Genomic DNA, 23,631 nt, shown 5'->3' with positions numbered 1-23,631 from the left:
GGGAAGAGGTGTTTTAATGGCAAAAGGCTAAAGCACGTTCGAAACACGCTGAAAAAATTCAGCATTTTTCAGGATTTACTCATGTGTCTCAGGTAAATTACCATTTTTTTCCTGCCAAAAATATACCCCAGAAAAGCCTAGATGGCTTTTTCAAGTTTATTTTTGGTTTGGGCATACCCAAATGCCCAGTTCTACTTCTGACTTGAACAGAGAGATTGTTCCTGAAGTGGTCTCTGTGGCACCATGAAGTCCTGAGATGAATATGCAGAAAGCTGTTTCATGTGCACATCACTTCCTGCACAAGAAGCTGAAAGTGTAAACTGGATGCCAATTAAAATACATATTCAAGTATGCAATTTATTGAAGCAGAGCAGATAGACAGCACCTAAGCCTCAAGCACACATTCTGTTTGTATCCAAGATCCTCATCTAGCAAGTGGAAGTTGATTAGGTGAGTTTGATTGAAAGTGGAAGTTGATTTAGTTTGATTTAGGTGGGGAAGAATGAGGAAAAGTTTCTTCCTCACCCCTTCCCACCCCTCTCTTCTTCCACATGAAAAAGGGGAGTGAATTTTCAAAAAGGTAAGGACAAAATATATTAACCTCAACTTTAGCGGATCTTCACTACCAATTCAACACACTCAAGATCAAGCAACATGTACGTAAAGTCAAAACACGAATGCCCCATGGAGAAAATAAATTAACTGTCTTTGACACACAAGCAATTAGTTGCAGTTACAGAACAAAGAATGGAATGAGGAGAAAACAGAAACTGAAATCTGGGAGTGCTAACTTTCTGTGTGTGTTAAGTGCCATCAAGTAACTTCCAACTTATGGCAATCATATGAATTAATAACCTCTAAAATGTCCCACTGTTAATAGCCTTGATCAGATCTTGTAAAATGAGTTCACTTTTTTAGATGCAGATATAGCAGACTTTAACAATTTCCTACTCATCTGCCCCCATAGAATACTTAAAAGAGGATGTTTCCGATGGGTTTAGTCATAGTGAAATATGAATTTTGAAGCAATACTATTAAAAGTGAACCTAATTTTGTCTGAAATGCCACCTCAGTGCACAACACATCAACACATTAGTGCATGCAGTTTAAAGTAAAGCTAACCCATTAAGTGTAAGACATTATATGACTTATAGCAGTGATACTCAGTGGCTCAGGGAACTACGTGTGGTTTTTCAACATGCCACCTGTGGCTCTTCTGAGCCTTGTTCCCAATGTGCTGCCAGCTCTATGTTTCAGAACAGTGGACAAGACTGTTTACCTGGTGGGCTTGTGGTTGGCAAGTGATTCACACCTTGAAACAGCTGTTGCTGGAGGAATTGATAATTTGTGAGTCTCTCTAAAGTGTTGGCCTCATGCCAGGGATGGAAATAAACATAACTTTTTTTGGTGGACAGTAATTGCAAATGGGGCTGTTTGCAAGCTATAGAACGTGAATACCATTGCTCTTCCAAGCAAGGGAATACAATACACTGAATTAAGGAAACATTAAGGGAATAAAAAAAAATCTGTTACTAGCATTGGAAGCTATTTGTCATTCTGTCTTCTCTAGCTGAAAATCTCTCTCACTGTATTTAATCAAACAAGAATGTGTAGAAAGACTGTGTGCAAAATATTTCTGGATAAAAATAAATTTTTACTGATAACAAAATTTGGGGTCTTTTGGCCAAATTGAGTTAACAATAAATTAAGGACTTCAGTATAATTATCCATACAATATAACTAATTTATGAAACCTCACTACTGAAAAACATGGTGATGGCCACTAGTTTAGATGACTGGTGAAGGCAGACAAATTCATCGAGAATGGAACCTGTATGCCCACAGGTGGTATGCCTATAAACACAAGATGCTTGAACAAACAACTGGTGATGTCTTTCTTGTCCTTTTTGTAAACTTTCTAGAGTCACCTGGCTGGCAGCTGCCAGAAACTAATTCCTAAGCTGCTCCAAAAGGACTTTTATGTCTGCCCACGGTCAAGCTTGATAACATACCTAGATCATGCTCCTTAAGTAGAAAGTATAGGAGACAGCAAAAAATCAAAAGTTAGTCTAAAACTAACAGTAGTTAGATCAAAGTCACCAATTCCTAAGAACACTTTCCTGAGAGAAAGTCCCACTGAATAGAACTGAGTAGGAGTCTTAATAGACCTGCTTAGGATTGCTCTCAAACTCTGTCTTTGTATATTAAAAACTTCGTATATAAAAAGAATAAGGCATCTGAGATCAAGCACTGTACCTATCGCACAATTGGTCAGATAACACATTTTTAGGGCACGTTATAAATATCACAGGTATTTTCTTCTTCTATTCTGTCCAGTAGTTGCTAGCCATTGCTTCAAGAAAAATCTGGGCACAAGCAGTGCAAAAAGGGTTGGTGAAGCACCTCCCTCTTCTTCATCCTGGGGCCCAATCACAGTGCATGAAGGCAGCCCCAGAAGACAGCCACGCAGCTGGATCCTCCTTGCCTTGGTGTGTGGGGACCTGGGGACTATGCTGGTGCTGCAAGATAGCATGTAGGCTGTGACTTCCCCTTTTTGCCTCACCAAACCTCTGCACCATGTGTGGGCCAGCCTTGCCATGCTGGTGTTGCAGAACTCCTGCGAGCTGAAGAGTCATAAACAACTGGGCAGCTTCACATGCTCACCCAGGGGGCAGGGCATACAGCTACACCCACAGCCTCTGACCTGGCTGCCATGGCACTGCCCCTCTCTGCCCGCTGCCAGAGCAGTTGCCTACTGTCCTCTGCACTAGATCCAGTCCTAGAAGTATAACATTGGTCTTACCTGTGAAGGAGACTTCTCCATTGAGCAATGGATGACATCTGGGTTATTGTCAGCTACCATTCAGGAAGGCAGGGGTTAAATAAAAACTTCCCAGGCTCCTCTCTGTGCTGCGGCTCCGCCCCGTCTCCTGTGCTCCAGTTCTGGCTTCTCCACAAAGCAGTATTCCGCCTCTCAAAAGATTCTCTGCAAAAAACTTGACCTTATAATGTTCCAACTTGCTTCCAATGTGCAAATAAGAAAAAAACATGGAAGTCATTAACAAAGGCCTTATGGAGTCTAAATAACAAGGGGCTCTGAACTAATAAGCCTAAGACGGGAGGAAACCTCCTGGGTCATTAATCAAAACAGAAACCAATTATTAACTGTATAACAACTAACTAATCTTGGAGCAGGATGACGACCAATGGGAGGGCAGATGTCATCCATTGCTCAATGGAGAAGTCTCCTTCACAGGTAAGACCAATGTTATTTTTCCATTGAGCAGGATGACATCTGGGAGAACTCCCCTAGCAGTATCAGATAGATTTACAGGGTGGGGTCAAAATCCTCTCCAATGACATGCTGCAGGACTCTACGTCCATAATCAGCATCGGCAGCGCTGGAAACGTTCAGCCTATAGTGCCTAACGAAGGTGGATAAGGAGGACCAGGTTGCTGCTCTGCATATTTCCTCCACTGGTACGTTATTGTTAAAGGCCGCATTGGTGGAAGCATTGCGGACGGAGTGTGCCGTGATCCCTACTGGAACTGACAGCTTTTGTTCCTTGTAAGCCTCGCTGATGCATTCCCTCAAGCACTTACTGATGGAAGGGGCTGATAATTTCTGACCTCTGTTGTGATTGGAAGTGGATATGAACATGGAATCTGATCTCCTGAATTCCTGAGTTCTGATTAAGAAGGCTTTTAAGGTTCGCCTCACATCTAATGTGTGCCAATACACCTCCTTAGGGTGTTTGGGGTTAGGACAAAAGGTGGGTAGGAAATTTTCCTGTTTCTTATGAAAGGTGGAGTTGACCTTTGGAATGAAGGTAGGGTCAATACGTAGCACCACCTTGTCCTTATGAAAGACACACAATGGGGGTTTCATGGAAAGGGCAGCTAGCTCTGAAACCCTTCTAGCTGAAGTGATGGCTACCAAGAAAACAGCCTTCATGCGAAGGTGCTTAAGGGAAATCTCCATGATGGGCTCAAATGGTTTCTTGGTCAGGGCTTGCAATACTATATGCAGTCTCCATGTGGGAAAATGATGGTTGACTGGTTTATCTTTCAGTGTAGCACCCCTAAGGAATCTAACTATGTGTGGGTGTGAAGTGGGAGTATGCCCCTCCAGTCTGGGTAATACAGACGTGAGGGCTGCCATTTGCCTACGTAAAGTATTAGCTCTAAGGCCTGATTCCATGCCGTCCTGTAGAAAACTTAAAATGTCCCTGATCCTAGGTTCTGTAGGAGTCACTCTCTTCCTCCAGCACCACCTAACAAAAGCCTTCCAGGTAGTGTTGTAAATTCTTTTGGTGGAAGATTTCCTGGAGGCCATTATGGTGTCGAGGACGGCTTTGGAGTATCCCTGAGCCTCTAGCTGTCGCCTTTCAATCTCCAGGCGGTCAAGTTGAGACGTTCTGGTTCCGGGTCCCTGTTGCAGGAGGTCCCTGTGCAAAGGGAGTCTCAAGGGTTTGCGTGCCGACATCTGTAATATGTTGGTGAACCAAGGTCGTCTGGGCCACCACGGTGCTACCAATATGACATCTGCCCTCTCTTCCCTGATCTTTCGGAGGAGTCTGGGGATCATGGGGAAGGGAGGGAAGGCGTACAGGATTCCTTGAGGCCAACTGGAGGTTAAAGCATCCGTATTCTCCGCTTCCGGGTGATGGAATCGAGACATGAATCTGGGGAGCTGTTTGTTCAGATTGGAGGCGAAGAGGTCCAAGATTGGAGCTCCCAGGGCATGAGCTATCATCAGGAAAATTTCCTTCTTTAGCCTCCACTCCCCTGGATGGATGCTCTGTCTGCTCAGCCAATCTGCTTGAACATTTAGATTCCCCTGAATATGTTCGGATTTGATGGAAAGCACATGAGTCTCTGCCCACTGAAAGATCAGGAGGGCTTCCTTCTGCAGCTCTGCAGATCTGCCCCCCCCCGCCCCCGTCTGTTCAGGTAAGACTTGGCCGTTGTGTTGTCTGTCCTGATCAGCACGTGTGACCCCCTCAGGGGTGTTGAAAGTGGCTCAAAGCCAACCGGATCGCTCTTAGTTCCAGAACATTGATGTGAAGTGCTGATTCCTGGGCTGACCAAGTCCCTTGAATGGGAATTCCCTCTAGAGTAGCTCCCCAGCCTAGAAGACTTGCATCTGAGAATACCTGTTTGGTGGTTGCAATCCAAAACACACGTCCCAGATTTAGGTTGGATGGTTTCATCCACCATAGTAGACTGACCTTGACTGGTCTTGGGATCACTACTTCTCTGTGGCTTTTGTGAGCGATGAGATCCTGGAAGGGGCGAAGGAACCTCTGTAGTGGTCTGGATCTGAACCTTCCCCACTGAATTGCCTCTGATAATGCCACCATGAGGCCCATCAAGCTTGCTAGAGAAAGCAGCGAGCATTTGTGTTTGTGCAGAACTTGGTTTATTTTGGCTTTCATAATCAGTTGTTTCTTTGGAGGGACCAGAATCTTGCAGGTGGAGGTGTCTATGATGAAACCCAGGTGTTCCAGTCTCCGTGACGGATTTAAGGAACTCTTGGCCCGATTGATGAGAAAACCATGGATTTCTAAAGTCCGGATGGTTTCCTGAGTGTGTTGTTCTGCTTGGGTCGAAGAGTCCGAACAAATCAGGATATCGTCGAGGTAAGGGTGAATCCTGATGCCTCTTTCCCTGAGAAGTACGATCAGGTTGATGAGGAGCTTTGAAAAAACTCGGGGGGCAGTGCATAGTCCAAATGGAAGTGCTCTGAATTGGAAGTGTTCTTTCCCCACTCCAAACCTCAGGAATCTGCGATGGCTCTCGAAGATGGGAATGTGGAGATATGCCTCTGACAAATCTATGCAGGTGAGGAATTCACCTGGTTGAAGCGAGTCTGCGATGGACCTCAGAGTTTCCATTCTGAAATGTTTCAGCCTTACGAAGCTGTTGACATACTTCAGGTCTAGGATTGGTCGCCACTCCCCAGTTTTCTTGGGAACCGTGAACAGTATGGAGTATACTCCTCGTCCCCTCTGTTCTTGTGGCACCGGCTCCACCGCCTCTATATATAGTAGATGTGCGAGGGCTTCTAGTTTTCTGGATCTTTTTTCTGGAATTCTGGACAGCGGAGACATGATAAATCGGCTTGGGGGTAGAGACATGAATTCTATTACGTACCCTGAAGAGACTATTTCCAGGGACCAGGCGTCTGCGTGAGAGGCTTGCCAAGTTTGGTGAAACTTTTGGAGCCTGCCCCCCACTGCATTGTTGTTGGCATCATGCCTTGGGTTGTCGATTGTCCTGCTGGTATCGGTCAGGGAACGACCCCTTCTTGGAAGTAAAACCTTTTTTGAATTGTTGTGTTCCCTGGTTCCAGTATAGGCGACGAAAATTGTCTCTTTTAAATTGACTGGTGTTCTGCTGGGGTCGAAAAAAGGACTGAGAAGATGGCTTCTTGTCAAGGCCATGAGCCTGTTTTGGGAGATGTTTAGGTTTCTCCTTAGGATCGACCAGGAACTCATTGAGTTCTTCTCCAGAAAGCTTGTGTCCGTGGAAGGCACATTCGGAAACCATGGTTTTAGAACGCCAGTCAGTCTGCCATGCTCGTAACCAGAGTAGTCGACGTGTGGCCACTGAAGAGGCCAAAGAACAGGCCGAGAAGGTGACTGCATCTAAGGTGGCGTCGGCCGCAAAGCTGGCTGCTTTGAGCATTCTGTTCACCCCTTCTATGGCTTTGGTCTCAGTAGGGGGTATCAATTCCAGAACCTTTCTTGCCCATACTATGGAGGCTCTGGAGACAATGAAGGCTGTAGCCGATGCTCTAATGGCCATGGCAGAGTGGCCCGTGTGTTCTTTTGCAGAATTGATCAGATCTTTTATCCTGCATGTCCTTGATCTGGCCTCTGCCATCCTTGGACACCAGGCCTGAGGACTGTAAGGCTGCCACTGGACCATCTATAATGGGAACTTGTAAGATGTTGTTAGCATAAGCAGGTAAATCGTACAGTTTATGCAAATAATTGGGGCACCTTTTGTTGGCTGCGGGCTTGTCCAATTGATTAGTGACCTGAGTTTCAAAGTATTCTGGGAATGGGAAAACCCTTTTGGAATCAGGGTGAGGTGGGAAGAATTCTCCGTCACCCTTGTGCAGAGAAGTGGATTTAAGTTTAGAAGACCCTTCAGTGCTTTGGCTTCTCCAAGGTGCAAGGCAGCAACAGATTTGGAGAGCAAATAATGGTAGTCTTCAATCTTAAATAGGCGGGAGGATTGCTCAGTGACCTGCATCTCCTCTAAATCCTCCTGATCAGAGAGTAACTCCCCCTCTTCCTTACCCTGGGTCTCAGAATTTGAGGAGTCCACAGTGGGTACAGGGATTAGTTTTGGCTTTTTTGGGAGCAGCCTTGATTTGCCAGGCAGAGCCAGCCCTTTTATTTTCTCTAATGGAGTCCTTAGAGGTTGGGATAGAACTGAGAGAGGGACTGGGGGGACAGAAATCCATCTGTGATCTATAGAGGGTTAACATCTCCTCTCTCATTACTGCCTTTTCCTGCTGAAAGGCGCCCTTAATGAAGGCAAAAATTTCAGTCTTTAAATCTCCTAAGGAAATCTTACCACTCTCTTCAGGATTTGAAGCCTCCTCCTGTTCTGTTTGAGCCATTAAGCAGTCCTGACTCGGTACACCAGAGTGCATTGGACTGTTCCAGGGAGTGGCAGAACCGCCGTCCACCACTTTGCGTGCCTTTTCATTTTGGCGCGAAGGCTCACTCCTCTGGGGACTGGCTGCTCTGCCCAGATTCTCCTGGGACCTTTGGCTGCCTTTGCTGTCCTCCTCAGAGGACAGAAGCTTTTCTCCCCGAGGCATGGTGAAGAGGAGAGGAGGAGGGATCGAAGTATCAATTGCTCACCGCTTCAAGCTGTTAGGCAATCTGCCGGTCAGTACGGTGGCGATGGGAGTGCTCAGCCGCTTGAGAGGAAGGCTTAATAAACTCCCGGTGAAATTTAGAATCAAACAGTTGATATAACGTCCCGAAAAAAGGAAAAAATGGTGGCTCTAAAAGCCACCATGCCTGCTCTTCCTAAGGCAGGGAACAAACTGGAGCACAGGAGACGGGGTGGAGCCGCAGCACAGAGAGGAGCCTGGGAAGTTTTTATTTAACCCCTGCCTTCCTGAATGGTAGCTGACAATAACCCAGATGTCACCCTGCTCAATGGAGAAAGGGATGGGCTTAAATTCAAATTAACTTTCTTACAATAATTTCGAGACTGGATTGTATGATAGGTCTGCCAATCTCCAGTTGGTGGCTGAAGATCTCCTGGGATTACCATTGATCTCCAGGCAACAGAGATCAGCTGGAGAAAATGGCTGCTTTGGAAGGTGGACTCTATAGCATTATACCCAATTGAAGTGCCTCTGCTCTCTGACACCCATCCTCCTCAGTCTCCACCCTCAAAATCTCCAGGTATTTTTCAGCCCAGTGTTGGCAGCCCTAATTTTATGCACCTGGTTAAATTCATATAAGTAAAAAATAGTAGGATTTTGGTAGGACTTTGACAAATATTTGGGTATACCCAAAATACTAGCTGAAGTAATTCTGGTATCTTAAATGGACATTATACTTCGACATATAACTTGTGTACTTGATTACAACAATGATTTAATTAAAAAGACTGGTTCAAATATACTACTATGTTACACAGTGACCTCTGACCTCCTTCAGGAAACACTGAACTCTGGTGAATCATTTGATTTATCAAGAAAAAACTGCTACCAAAAAAGGGAAGAAGACAGGCAAGACTAAGACAAAGCAGTGATTTGATGTCAACACACACACAATATATGCACACATACTATACACATACACACATAGATACACAGAGACTTTACTGTCTTCACAAGTTATTTTAGACTGAAATGACTAAGTTATTTTAGACTGAAATGCCAACCCCAGCAAACTGATTTCATTTAGTTGGCCTGGGTTTTCTGGGCTGTGTGACTGTGGTCTGGTAGATCTTGATTTCATCTAGTTCAAATGACTTGGAAGAGTGTTTTGTTTTTACTGCATAAATATTGTATCTTACCACTGCACCTGGCTAAGAAAAGCTCTTCAGTCAATATGTGCCTTTTTTATTCAAGAAGAGTGATAATATTCTCTTAGCTATTAAACCTGCGAAACAATATGTAAACATTCTTGACTCCTACTTTCAATGAGAACTGAAGAACTGACCAGTGTATTAAATATAGCAAGTCAAAGGAAAGGAGGAACCCACTAAAGTACTAAATAGAATTCCCCCCAGCAGCCTCCACAGGTGATTTAAAATAAATTCTACAGTGAAGTGACTACATTTTACAAACCTCACCCTCCCAACCCTGAATAGGAATTATCAGCCAACTGAATTTACAAAACATAGTTTGGAATGATGATGTAAAATTCTGGCAGCAAAGTACACACCTTGGCATTGATATAGGGATCAAAGGGGCCGTACTTTTTGAGTTCTTTGATCTCAAGAGCATTCTACAAAAAGGAGAGGAAAAGAAAATGTGATGATGAAATGGGCGAGATACAGCAGCAAAGCAGTGGGTGACTCTGAAGGAGAGGAATGACAGAACATGACAATGCTTCATTCCAATGAAAAGTCATTAATTTTGTTGGCCATATCTGTAGTCAATATAAGTGTACTTACTGTTTAAGAACAGTATACAAATATCAACTGAATCATTTATGGTCTGCTACTTTTTAATAATATTTGTTTCTACATTTGACCTCATGCTAGACAGAAACTGAAACCACAAGGCCATTCGCTTTCATATGACCTCATCTGGAGCACTACATAATGTTAAACAACTCCATAAAGCTTGAACAGTGTTAGCCAGAACAAAGTGAATGTTCACAGCTGCACTTGAGAGTGCAGTAAGTAGAACCCAAATTTTAGAAAAAGAGTTGCAAAAAATGTAATCAAATACCATTTTAATATGCACATTTAGCCATTTAACATGAAGAATATTACTAATTAGCAATGGAACAGCACTTTTCAGTTTCAACTAGCAAATTTGTTCCAAGAATAGACTATTTCTGGAAAAGCTTCTCTGAACTACTTGATAACACAGATGTTAAGCCACACAGTCATGAATTGAGCACTCTTTGAAATTGAGTTTTTAAACTTGTTCTGAACTTCAACAATTAGCTGTTGTCACGCAAACTGGCAGCAATCCAGCACATATAACCTAGGAACTGTGAAGCTACAAAATATTGAGCAACTCTTACTTCATGATTTTGTTTCTCTCCCATTGAAGAAACATATCTCATCCACAGTATGAGCAATGTTACAGCTACACCACTGTAACACAACTTGGTCAGAATACTCCCCAGTATTCCAAACTTTTTTTTGAGCAGGAAGAATAATAATTTAAGGAACCTTTAAAAAAAAACCATCATCAGTTACAACTCAACAAAATCTGTCAAGGTGTATACCTAGAAGGCCAATGCTTCATGCATGAAGCAAAAGAAAGGGAGAAAGTAGTCTAAATTAAAAGCTGCATTCAGATGTCACCATTAACCTTTGTTTGTCCATGATGGACATGACTGCATTTTGTTCTTGTGTGCTTCCTCCCCAACCCAGGCCTATCAAGAGTCACCGAGGTTTTCATTTTGATAAAAGATCCAGCTAGAGTGCCCGTGCAAATCAGAGTTTATATTCTCCCCACAAGATACACCTTTAGACTGGAATGTTTAGCATCCCAGCTTTTGGGAAAGAAGCAAACTCTAATTTGCTCAAATGCCTGCATTTAGACCAGGGGTCTGCAACCTGCGGCTCTCCAGATGTTCATGGACTACAAATCCCATCAGCCCCTGCCAGCATGGCCAAATTGGCCATCCTGGCAGGGGCTGATGGGATTTATAGTCCATGATCATCTGGAGAGCTGCAGGTTGCAGACCCCTGATTTAGACCATGGAAAAATCACAGCTTGATTCAAAGCATCCAAACCTGGAAGCTTTCAATTGCACCTACATGTGAATGAAGATTTTTTTTTTGCGGGGGGTGGGGGGGGGAGAGACAGGATACAGGAGCTCACAAACATTACAAAAAGCTGCATTCATGCATATCACAGAAAAGCAGTTTGTTATGATATCTGAAGGCATGCAAAATAAATTGACCAATAGGCTTGAGCACCAATAGTTTCTATCAGTAAATTTTGGGTTTAGGTACTCTTGACTCAGTAAAGCCAACAGAGCCAATATAAATTGACTGGATTCGGCTCCTACCCAAAATATTTGTGTTAAAAAAATGGAACACAAAATTGTGTCAGTTCTCTCCCCCCACCTTTCCCAAGCCCTAGGGCATTTGAGAAATGACATGAGGGAGAGAACTACCCCTGCTGGTGCTTTCCAGCCCCCAAAAGGCTTCAAAAGCAGGAACAGCGGGAGCAATCCTATGTGTGGAAGGGAGGACGCTTTCTCCCATAAGCAGGATTGTGCTGCCTTCTCCCCCCTCCCATCTTTCCAAGGCTTGCATGCCTTGAAAAGCAGAAAAGGGGGGGAGGCACAACCCTGCTTGTGGGAGGGAGCACGCTGCTGAATAGCCTGGGATTTTTTTTACTGGTAAATTCAGACTGATTCAAGGGAATTCAATTTACCGAATCACCACGCCTACTGATGAATGTGAGCATTTTATTTGAATTGTGTGCACACTGCAAGACACACACCCCTGTGGTTTTTTAACAGGAAGCGTCATAAATATGTTTGTCTCCAAGTAAAACAAATCTTATGATACAAATGCCTGTAATATGACATGCTGTTAAACAGCAGAGATAATTATTTCTCTTACTTTAAAAATCAACAACTCTTTAATAAATTAACTATCAATAAACTAATGCTGCATTTTAATAACTTCCAAAAGATTAACTTGTTGAAAATGTGGTGGGAAACATATCCAAAGATGATTAAAAGTTTCTCTGATTAACTGAAAAACAAATGGGTACAATAACTACCTGACAAATGGAAGAAAATCAACAACTAGCATTTCTTCTGTGAACAACTGCATCTCATATATTGCTCACTTCGAGAGGTCCTTATCAGGCAGTCAGGCAAAAGGATGGTTTATAAAGATAGATTATTTTTTTCTGCTTTAATTTATGGCATTAATGCTTAATTTTATTCAAGCAATACATCGAAAATAAACCAGAGTTTAATGAGTGCAATATTCAGCTTCTCTCCAAATGGTAGCTATGTCAATGTGTAGCAGCCAAATAGAACAGGAGCCCAGTGGCACTTTACAGGCTAACAACATTTATTCCAGCATGACCTTTCATGAAAGAAAAATATGCAGACCTGCTCATTCACTTTAGTGTGAGATGGTCCCTGGTGTATTAGCAGTTTCACTATCTCAGCATCCCCCTTCCAAGCTGCCAAATGAAGAGGATAGCAACCTTTGCAGTCAGCCACATTTGTTAATGCATCATTCCTCAGCAGAACTTCCACGACATCCCTGGAGAATGCAGAAAAGGACACTATTAGTTTAAGTCTAGACAGGAAATAATGCAGAAAAATTAATATACAGAATGCCTAGCACATACGGTTTCATAAAAACAGTCAGTCTGAAAACATTCTTACAGACCTCAACATATTTGTAGGTTCAAATCCAAAGAACAATTATCAGTAAAAAAAAAAAAATCCTGCTAAAGACTCTGGGAACACTTTGTAATTTCATGTGCCCAGAATCATGCTGTACAAATTCCTTAGGCTCACTCAAGCCACATGTAAACAACTTCTTCAGTTTATTGGTAAGGCTGGAGGCTCAGCTATTATCCTAAAGTAACAGCTGAGAATTCAGAAGTTTCTAGTTTAATCAAAAATGCCTCAAGCATATGGATTACGCACTGGCAAGCCAGTGGATAGGTTCTGTCTCAATTTGTTTTGTTTTTGAAGAAGTCATACACACTGTAATTTATAACAATCATTTATGCCCTAATTTGCAGATATCGAAATCTACAGATCAGGACCACAGTGACACAAAAATATTTTTTCCTGAAAATTTGGGGGACTCTGCAGGTCTGCCCAAAAAATCTGAAAACAGTGAAAAAAATACATTGATGGTTTAAACTTTTCAGGAGCATGGTTCTGCATTTGTGTGCCTAGCTCCTCACTGATGCAGGATTCATAGCATCTACTCCATACCGCTGGGTCAGCCTCGCCCCCACCATTGCTGAAACTGCTGTCAAAGGCAGGCAGGCCTCTGAGGATGCAGATCCACTTCAGTTCACTACCTTCTTGCCATCAGACCCACTTCCTGCTCAACATCCTTGGAGCCAACACTGAAGTCAGGCTTTTAGGCCAGTAGAGACTCCTTCATAGCTTTTAGGCCAGTAGAGGCTCCTACCAGGTCTGCCTGCCTCATCCCCTCCCCCCCCCCCCACCACAGCACCACCACCACCTGAAAGCCTGTCCCTCCATTGCACCCTCCCATCTCTGTGGGTTCCCATTTGCTAAACAACATAAATCTCACTGTAGGCAGCAGCACCCCCCAAAAAACATATGTTTCTCCCACTGAAAGTGTGGGTAGAGGGATGGAAGGAGACAAAACAACAGAGATATAGTTTTAAATGTTTTGTCAGTAAAAAAAAACAACAGATTCAGTGCAATCATTCTGCAAATCAATGAGCCACCACAAAAAAAGTTCAAATTATCTTTGGAGTGGGGAAGAGCTGGTTCTGCAAAGTACCACAAAAAAACTACTTTTAACAGACTAATCCAGCTAATCAAAAAATTTGTCCTCAAAAGAAAGGGGACGTCTGGCTGTACTATTAACCTTGATATGAGGAGGCTAGGCAGGGGAGTTCTTCACCTATGGACAGCCCAGGGGAAAGGGAAGAGATCTGGTTCTCCTGGAATTCCTGCCAATGTCAGACATGCCCTTGGCTGCCTCTTCAGTGAAGGGGTTTGTTTTACTAATTAAGTTTAGAATGGATAAACCATCTTTCCCACAATGGATCAAGGCAGTTTACATACTGTGCAAACAGAGTGCTTAGCATACATTTTTTATTCTGATGTTAAAAAATTACAAGTAGTACTGAGATAGGCTGGACATAATGGTTGGTTAGTTGAAAAAAAAAACACCCAGAATTTGTGGGCCCAGTGGAAATGATACAGAGGTGTTTTTAACTATTTGGGAAGCTTAGGCATATTCTATATATAAGCAACTTACTTGTGACCATTCAAAGAAGCATGGTGCAATGGAGTGTATCCAGTACTGTCAACACAATTCACATTTGGCCCCCTCCAAATGCTGTAAAAATAAAACCATGCATTAATACAGTCAGACAAACCAGACATTATCAAACAAAACCCAGGTGAGATAAACAGGTAGGGAGACAGATGTTGTAGATTTTTCTCTTCAATGACTTTTGGAAATAAAATATCCTCACTAATTGTTTTATTACAGAACAGGTTGTTACAGTTCATTTTTTTAAAGAGATGCAGTAGTCCAATAAGGAGCAAAGAAATCCTGAATATTTTTTTCAATCAGGGTATTAACAATATGATGCAATGCTACCAATCCACCAGTCAGTTAAAAAACCTCACTAATAAAGTTATAACTAAACTGACCAAGCCACAAATATGGGGGGATATATTTAGAAAATTCTATTCAAGGTCCAAACTACACCCATTTGTAAATACAGAAAATGCTCAGAATCTGAACATCTGCAACTTCTGGAGTGGTCAGAATTCCTCCTACCTAGCACTTATTCTAGTACCTTTCAGTCATGTTTCAGTCTTCCAGGAACAAAGAATAACTAATGAGTAGATGTGTGCCCAACAGGAGCATCAACCAATCAGAATAATTAACTGACTGACCCACCAAGAGGTGTGCTGCAGAGGCATAGCTCCAAGGGGACAGGGGGTATGTGATGCACCGGGCGCTTGCTGCAGAGGCATAGCTCCAAGGGGACAGGGGGTATGTGATGCACCGAGTGTGGTGGGGGAATTCGGGGCAGGACAGGGGTGGAGGACACACCAGTGCACCGGACACTTTCCCACCTTGCTACACCTGTGTTGTGCTGATTGGTATTTCTATTATTAGCAATAATAAAAAGGTCTACAAAATTTTATGCGTTTCATTTAGCAGAAATAGTCATTCTAGAACAGGGGTAGGGACAAATTACAGTGCCAATTGGCCATGCTGACAGAGGCTGATGGGAATTGTAGTTCCTGAACATCTGGAGAGCCGCAGGTTCCCTACCCCTGTTCTAGAACAAGACTGAAACTATAGCTAAAAGAAGTCTTGTTTTGCTGGGGTTCCCACATGCCAAAGTGCCTAACTGTAACCCCTGCCCATGAAGATAATAACTAGCCTTTGAACCTGCAGGGCAGGAGGGCAGGGAGAGACTCAAAGTGACCACATTTCCCAGTTCATGCTCCAGTGTTCTTTGGGAGAACTAATTTAGCAGGTAACCATTATGAAAAATAGTGAACTCCAGTTTGGGGTAAAATATTAATTTATTGTCACATTAATCCCTGATCCCCCATCATCCATTTTGAAATAAATAGTGAAGTACAGCTCTTCGTCAACTAGGCCTGACAAATTACAGTGCCTTATAGTGTTTTATATTAATATTGATGGTAATAGACTTTAATGATGGAACTAGTATAATTTATGGTATTTCATTAATTGCTGATGTTTGGTTTGAAGTCAACATTATTTAGTGTTCAGCAGATACCATTTTAAGGGGGTGCCTCTGGGCCATCTCCTTCCCTAGTGCTACCTGCTGTCCCTATTCCCAGAGAAATGCAGTCAACCAATTCAAGGTCATACTCCGCACTCTTTTATGTATGAAAGAGACCAAACTTTAATTCTTTCATCCACTATAAAGCCATTATTTTAGCACAATATTCTGAGTCAAATCTATTAGATACACATGTTCTCTTTTAACTGCTACAGTAATTAAAATGATTTTCAAACAGGACATGCAGCCATACAAAGAGAGAACTAACATGTACAGGAAGTCCTAAAATGGTTGTGATGTGCTAGGCATGACAAGCAGCATTCACTGATGAAGCAATGAGGATACCTTGCCTCTTCAGTGATAAATGAGATATCATTCCCTTCCCAATTAATTCTGGCTCCTCATACACCAAATGTTCACAATAGGCTCAAAAGACCATAAAGCAATCACCTGCTTAATTAAATTTTACATGCATTGGCAACACCAAAACAAACGGTAGCTCTGCACAATCTATCCACAATCTGACAGCACAGCTATTTTTATAGTTGATTGTAGGTTCTGGGAAGACATTGCCAGTCCATACAGATGTTACCCCAATTTGAGGGAACAGGATAAGTTACCCAATTCTTGTTTAGAGAATCAAAGAAACTGACAAGGACAAAGGATCTTAAGAAGTTAGTAAGTTTATTAGAGAGAAACAGATTGCAATAGTACCCTAGGAGGAAAGACTCAACTTTGGCTTTGGTACTGACCCTTACATAGAAAAGCATCGCGTGCTAAATCATTAAATTCCTATACATCACAGAATTCTTGACACCTTGGAATAACATACAAAAACGTAATGTCCTTCAGTCACCAGACAGACAGAAGTCACTTTGTGGAATTTTTGACAGGTTAACGATTCTTTGTTCATAGGCACTTGTATTTTTCCACTTCATTAAGACAATGTTTCACACTGACCAACCTTTGGCATTGTTTTAAGGTTCTGGTCTTTGCAAGCTTGCATATAATGACAGAACAAAGAAGCCAAGAAGAAATATTGATAAGCCAAAAACAAAATGCAACTTTCATCTTCTCCTAAATGCTAATGATACATATCCTCTATCTTTCTCCTACGAGACTTGCCTAATCAACATTAAGCTTAGATATCCAGGCTGCTTGACTCCTTATTCAGCTCAAATTGAGAATCAGAAGTTTTCTTATTTCTAAAAGTGAGTAGTTACAAGTGACTAATAAAAGCAAGCAATTAATATAAAATGGAAAGATTAGTAAATGCAATTTGATATAAGTAATTAATAAATGGAATTAATTCTCAGTGATAACACATACATAGAAAAGAAGTTTGCCCTAAACCATAACTATTAGTGCAAGGCAAAATAAAGGATAGGCCATTTATATATCTGATGTTACAAAAGCAATTCCAAATGAAAGGTAAAATGCTGCAGAAACATGGTGCATATTTCTCTTTATCCAAAAAGCAAATTCAATTACAGCAGTGAAATGTAGTCTACTTCCCTTGTTGAAGCACAGCCAAGCAACATAACTTAATACAGAAGTCAAGTTCATATACTTCCTGGCAATAGAATAAGAAGTGTTTCTTATTATTTTTAGACTATTCCAATTCCACCTTTCTTCATATACATACAAGACAGCTTACAAATATTAAAACTACTTTGAGAAAGAAATAGATTACAGAAGACAAACCAGCTACTTGTACAAAATACCCTCTGAAAAAGTTCAGCAGTACACAACTTCTGAAATTGTAACAACAGTCTTTTCTGGAAGGCTATTTCAGATACAACTTACAAGTAGCTTTTGAGGACAATCTATGTAAATCATGGTCTAGACCAGGGTCCCCAACCTGTGAGCACCTTGGGATTTTGACACAGAGAGACAAAATGACTGCCCCAAGGGGTAGAGACAACCATACAATGTCAGTGAGTAAGGTTAGGCGTAATTCTAATCATAATTCTCCAACATTTCAGGAAGAAGCACTGTTTAGGAGGGTGCTAAACATTTACAGCACAATCGGGGGGGGGGGGGAGTGCTGTGGAGGCAGCTTGTCCGAGGTGCTAATGCAAATGTCACTTGCACTAGCATAAAGGGCATTTACAACACCACCACAGTACATACACCAGCATTGGAGAGTGGTGTAGGAGTGCAGGAAGAGGGTGCTATTGCAGCCATCATGACAGCACACCTCCAGAACAGGGGCTTCCACTGGCACCAAATGGTGCATTCCTAGGGGCAGGACTGATGTTAGATGGCACCCTCAGCCCTTTCAGGCTGGGAGCGGCCCTTTTTTTCTGGAAAAAAGATACTCTAGCAAAACTGTGGTACAGCCTATAGGGCTGCATTAACAGTCTGCAAAAAAGGCAGCCCCACCTCTACAGCCACAGTTGGTTGTGAAAACCAACCAAGCGACTGGGAAATGGGGCAGTGGAAGATGCCAACCAATCCCCCTGAGCAGAGGCCAATAACAGGGCCCTCCCATTTCATAAAAACCTTTCTGGACATACAAACTTTTCAGTGTGAACACAGGACACACTGGGGGAGAGGGGGCAACCACTTGGAGCTAGCAATTTGCACTGTTTTTCTGACACCATGCACACTGGGCTCACTCGTAGCACAATGGCTAGCACTAGGCATTGCATGGCTGAACCAGTGCACAACTACCCTCCCTGGAGAGCAAAGTTCATGCTTCCTGTGTGTCCAAGCCCTCTCTCTGAATTTACTTTGCAGGCTGTACAGCCAAGCAGCCAGGAACCAGCGGCCAGAAATCTAGCAGACTACGGCTGTGAGTCTGGATAAAGCTAAACCAAAAATGAACCTAAAAAGCGAGTATTTTCAGTCCAAAAAATGATGGTAATTTAAAGGAACCAAAAAGTGGATCCCAAAAGATCACTGATTTATTTATTTTTTGGCATTTTTGGATTACTCTGGCCCCACCACCATTTTAAAAATGGAAGAAAACCCCTCTGAATACCTCCTCCGAAGTCCACATGGACTTGGAAGTGGCAGAGAGCTTGAACACTAGGCTTCTCTCAGCTGGACCCAGCATTCAGCTCAGCAATCAATGAAAAATTTTGAATTAAAAAACAGGAAAAGCCAGGTTTTTTCCCAGGTTTTTCAAAAATTTCCTGGTTTTTAAAACCCAGATCCAAAAAATACAGGGGAAAAAATGGTGTATAACAGAGAGGTGAAACTTCACCCCCACAGGCAAGCTCCCTTTCTGGCCTTGCATACTTCGCCCTGGGGTCCCCTCATACTCAACTACAAGGGCACAGGTGTGGCAAGAAGGGCATCAAAAAGAAGAGTTTGAATTTATACCCCACCTTTATCTCCTGTAAGAGACTCAAAGTGGCTTATGAACTCCTTTCCTCTCCCCACAACAGACACCTTTTGAGGTAGCTGGGGTTGGGAGAGTACCTAAGAACTGTGGCTAGCCCAAGGTCACCCAGAAGGCTTAATGTGCAGGAGTGGGGAAATCAACTTGGCTTAGGGGGGCACAGGAGGGAATCACAACCTAGCCACCCCCATGTGGTAGCTCCTGGGCTGCAGCTGTCACTTCACATGCTGTTGCTACTTTCCCCAACAGATGTTGCACCCACTGTCATTTGCAAAGTCAAGAAACTGGGCCCATTGAGAATGCATTCAGCAAGCAAGGGCGTCACCACGGTCAGTACCAGCCAAGCCTGCAGCTGCTGCACAACAGCCACCATGCCATGAATCCATGAAGTGGAGAGAGGATGGTCAGCAGGCAAAACAAGGCAATGATTTAGAGACAGGTTCCCCCTCAATAAAGTCTCCATGCACCTGCCTACGACATCCTCATGTCTCTGTTAGGGAAAAGAAGGGACTGGAAGGATGGAGTTAGGAATGGAGGGAAACAGTGAAGTTTCTGGCAGGTGGTAACTTGAGGATGCATGCACTTGAGGATACATGCAGCACCAACTCTATCACTGTCTGGGGAGGCACTAGGCAACATCATGGGGATTGCACATGCCCCTACCCACTAGAAGATACCTATGAGGCCCTGACAAACCTTTCCCCTGAGAGTGTGCGCCCCATGTCAACCATGCAATGGGGAAGGTCCCTCAGGGGGTAGCTATGATGGGGGTCTGTATGCCGTTTTCTGGGATATCCTTCCATTTCCTTAGATTTTGGACTGTCCCCCAGCCTTGCCCTCATCCTTTTCAGGATGAAGGGGTCAGATGGTGGTTCAGAACAAACCTGTCTACTCGTGTTTTTCCCCACCTCTGGGCTTGCGTCACCAACTCTCTTATCCCCTGTTCCTTTGCCCCCTGATAGACAGCAGCTGTCCTATCTGTCAGAGCTCCTCCCAAGCCCCCTCCACCATGACCCTGATGCACTGCTGTTCCAGGTCCACAGACTGGCTTTTTGCTCTGCCATCCTGCAGGTGACTGTGGCACAACAAACAGCTTAGGAGGCAGCCCTGCAGCTCAGCATTTTCAAGAAATACTCAGGTACTGGACTAAGCAAGTTTATGATACCCAGGCACAACCACTACATGTCTAGATGCCCAGGCAATCAATACTCTGGGAACAATATATATGGAAAACACTGTTTGAAACACTACTGCATGGATTACTTCTCCACAGAAGAAGAAAGCTTGTGTTTAAATTCCATAGTAAGGACCATGCAAATTAGAATCCAAAGTGAAGAACCTCCCCAAAAACATCTGTATTAAAAGACACAAGAAAGAACATTTTAGTCCAAACAATCCATACTATATACAGTGTTCTTCTAGCATGTAAAAACTTACACTTCTATTGCACACTGTAAATTGGATTATGCCAAGTGACAGATAGTGAATACAGAAATGGAAAACAGTCCTGCTAAGAACTGTATCTTTCCCACTGAATAAAGGACAGAATGTTTGCCAAACACCTTGACATGCTACAGAATTAGCAAACACAGGATTTGAAAGTATGCATAAGCACTATTACAGTACTGTAGAGCCTGAGTCTTTTTAAAAGTACTCTCTGCTTGCATTGTATTTTACAGCCTACAATGACAATTCATAGGAAGTTATCTGTAGGAATGGCACCTCTCTTGAGAAGTCAGCTAAAGTTATTGTATTTACACAGGTAAGAATAAAATATTTGTAAAAATATTTTTAATCTTGGTAATATAAAATGATGGAGAATTTGCTAGCTTTCTATATCTAATGAGGAAAGTGATCCATAACTCTTTATAATGCAATTTTGCTGTAAAATGAACTACCTTTTCACCATTAGTTCATCATACATTTATAATGAATTGTAACTAAAGGTCCGTATTTTTAAACTAATCCTTAAGGCAAGAACCTGTCTACTATTCAATGCACATTCAATGCACGATTCACTGATGGTACTATGGTAATGGTTGCACTAAATATATGTGGAGGGCGTAGAGGGAAATTGAATGGAAAAGGAGAAGGAAGATAATCCCACAGTATGTTCTTTTAGGCCCATGAAGCCCCATGTTGTTAAGTGGTGGGAGTCAGGTGGAGGAGAGGGGTTCTCCAGATTAGAATCCACCTGCTCTTAACCACTACACCACGCTGGCTTACTTCCAAGTTGCAGCCTTAGGCACACTTAACCAAGAGAAAACACTTACAGAATTATGCTCAAAATGGAGCATCAACTGGCCCCAGGAAATTTCCTCAGTAGGATAATAAACATTACAGCTAGCATACAGAAGAATGCTTTTGTAAAAGACTGTTCAACTATGTGGTGGCATTTGAACAGAGATTTTATTTATAGTTATTTTTGTAATCTATAGAGCAGCAGTTCTCAACCTGGGGGTCGAACAACCCTTTCACAGGGGTCGCCTAAGACCCTCTGCATCAGTGTTCTCCATCTGTAAAATGGATAAATGTTAGGGTTGGGGGTCACCACAACATGAGGAACTGTATCAAAGGGTCGTAGCATTAGGAAGGTTGAGAACCACAGCTACAGAGTGTTTTTTTAAGTAGTAAGATGCTTTTAAAGCCTAGAAAGGTATGAATTTTTTATATCAACATGAAGAAACAATTAAGAATAGCAAACTGCCAGAAATTGATTCACATATATATTAATGCCATCCCTAATAGCAATTTTAGTTGTCTATTTTTCTTGATGAAGCAGTCACAAGCAACAGTGCAAGATTTTATAAATGGGATAAGAATAAAATTGCACTGGTTATTGTATGTTTTATCTGTTCTCATTACAATGTCTTCTATTAAAAATACACTCTTTGCACTGCCTATTCTGTGCCATATTTATACTGTTTCAGTTTGCATTGTTTTCTGATTTTGCAATCCTAATTCTATTGCACTGCTGATTAGATATGTTTTGCTTACCAGTCACACTTTTCTTATAGGCTTGTTAGAAAATAACAAATGTTACCAGCACTAAGGGAGCTTCAATATTATGTACTTTATTGTTATGTATTGTATTTATTTGAAACATTTATTATACTCTGTCTCAGGAGATTTCTGAATTAATCCGTCACTTCTTTCTGGGCCTTCTTTGTAGTGGAATGCTTCGCTGTAGTCCTAGTGCCTTCGCTGTAGTCCTAGTTCTTTCCCTTTCTGATTCCCAAGTAGCTTTAAAGTATAGTTTTCCAATTCCCTAGTAGCTTTAAAGTATAGTTTTTAAGTGCTGCCTTCGTCAATAACATCTTTCTGAGAACTATTAAACACGATCCTTTGATAAAATAGCATTTATAGTGCATTGGATGACTATCAGCAAGATTTACCTGTTCCTATAGTAGCGCCTGCCATTTTGAGTCAGCTTCAATAGGCTCTGTGCTGCCACGGCCACTTTAAGGTTGGCCCCAGGAATCTCCTGTGCTTGCAGTTCATCTAAGGGCTATTTCCATGTTAAAAGCAGATAAATAAAGTTTGATTATCCTGGTGATCCCATGCACATGTGGTTCGTTCTTTTAAATTAGCACTATTTGAAGCTTCGCAGATTAGAAAGCAACCATTTGGACTGGTCAACACCCTTCCAAGAAGCATCAGGTAGACCTGGCCTCCACAGCGTGTAGGAGTACCAGCAATTGAAAGTGAAGACAATACTGACTTCTGTGGAGGCTAGGTCTATCCAGTGCCTCTTACGGGAAGTAGACCAGTCCTCCAAGCAGCTGCTATTTTAATCTTCAATCTGTAAAGCTTTGAATATTTCTAATTTAATAGAAAAAGAAAAAACCACACGTGCATGTGATTGCCAGGATAATCAAATTTTATTTACTTTTTACATGGAAATAGCCCTCAGATGAGCTGTAACTACAGGAAATTCTGGGGACAGTCTTAAAATGGTCGGAGCCTACTGAAGCTGACTCAATGGCAGGCGCTATAGACACAAGTTAGTCTGGCTGACAGTCATCTAGAATCATAGAGACCACAAGGATCAAGTCCAATCCCTACCATGCAGGAATGCACAATCAAAGCACCCTTGACAAATGGCCATTCAGTCTGTTTAAAAACCAATGTATTTTAAATGCTATTTTATCAAAGGTCCATGTTTAATAGTGCACAAAAAGATGTTTTGATGAAAGCTGCGCTTAAAAACTATTTTTAAGCTATTATGACTATTTTCAACAGCAGAAAGATGCTACTTTCATGTTCACTGAACAACTACCAATCACATGTAGATCTCTTGGTGACACAGAGTATAGCTGCCCTTCTCCCTTGTAGAATTCCAGGTAGCTTACCATATAATGAATATAAAACACATTCAAAACAATATAAACAAAACATTGTAACACCCACCCACACACACAAAGGCACTGAATTGCAGTAACAATAGCTGATCCAAATTGGATGTAATGGCAAATTATGATTTATGCCAGGGGTAGGGAACCTTTAACACTCAAAGAGCCATTTGGACCTGTTTTCCATGGGAAAAGAAAACACTTGGAGCCGCAAATAATTTTTGACATTTAAA

At 42.2% G+C, this 23,631-nt stretch overlaps 1 protein-coding gene across 5 annotated transcripts in view; it reads right to left on the bottom strand.

The window, feature by feature from the left end:
• Nucleotides 1–23,631, bottom strand: part of ANKS1A (ankyrin repeat and sterile alpha motif domain containing 1A) — a 145,827-nt gene that overhangs the window by 106,472 nt on the left and 15,724 nt on the right. For 3 of the 5 annotated variants that reach the window (XM_048497688.1, XM_048497689.1, XM_048497690.1), the window contains exons 2-4: nt 14,179–14,259; nt 12,306–12,462; nt 9,429–9,491 (exon numbers count right to left, since the gene is read on the bottom strand). In XM_048497688.1, the coding sequence (XP_048353645.1) occupies nt 9,429–9,491; nt 12,306–12,462; nt 14,179–14,259 (301 nt within the window). The remainder of the gene's footprint in view (nt 1–9,428; nt 9,492–12,305; nt 12,463–14,178; nt 14,260–23,631) is intronic. The other 2 variants (XM_048497694.1, XM_048497695.1) reach the window with 1 other exon arrangement.

The sequence above is a fragment of the Sphaerodactylus townsendi genome, linkage group LG05 (assembly GCF_021028975.2).
Source record: "Sphaerodactylus townsendi isolate TG3544 linkage group LG05, MPM_Stown_v2.3, whole genome shotgun sequence".
In the NCBI taxonomy this organism is placed as follows: domain Eukaryota; kingdom Metazoa; phylum Chordata; class Lepidosauria; order Squamata; family Sphaerodactylidae; genus Sphaerodactylus; species Sphaerodactylus townsendi.
The sequence above is the reverse complement of the archived record's forward strand: the minus strand, read 5'-3'. Positions and strand labels throughout refer to the sequence as shown.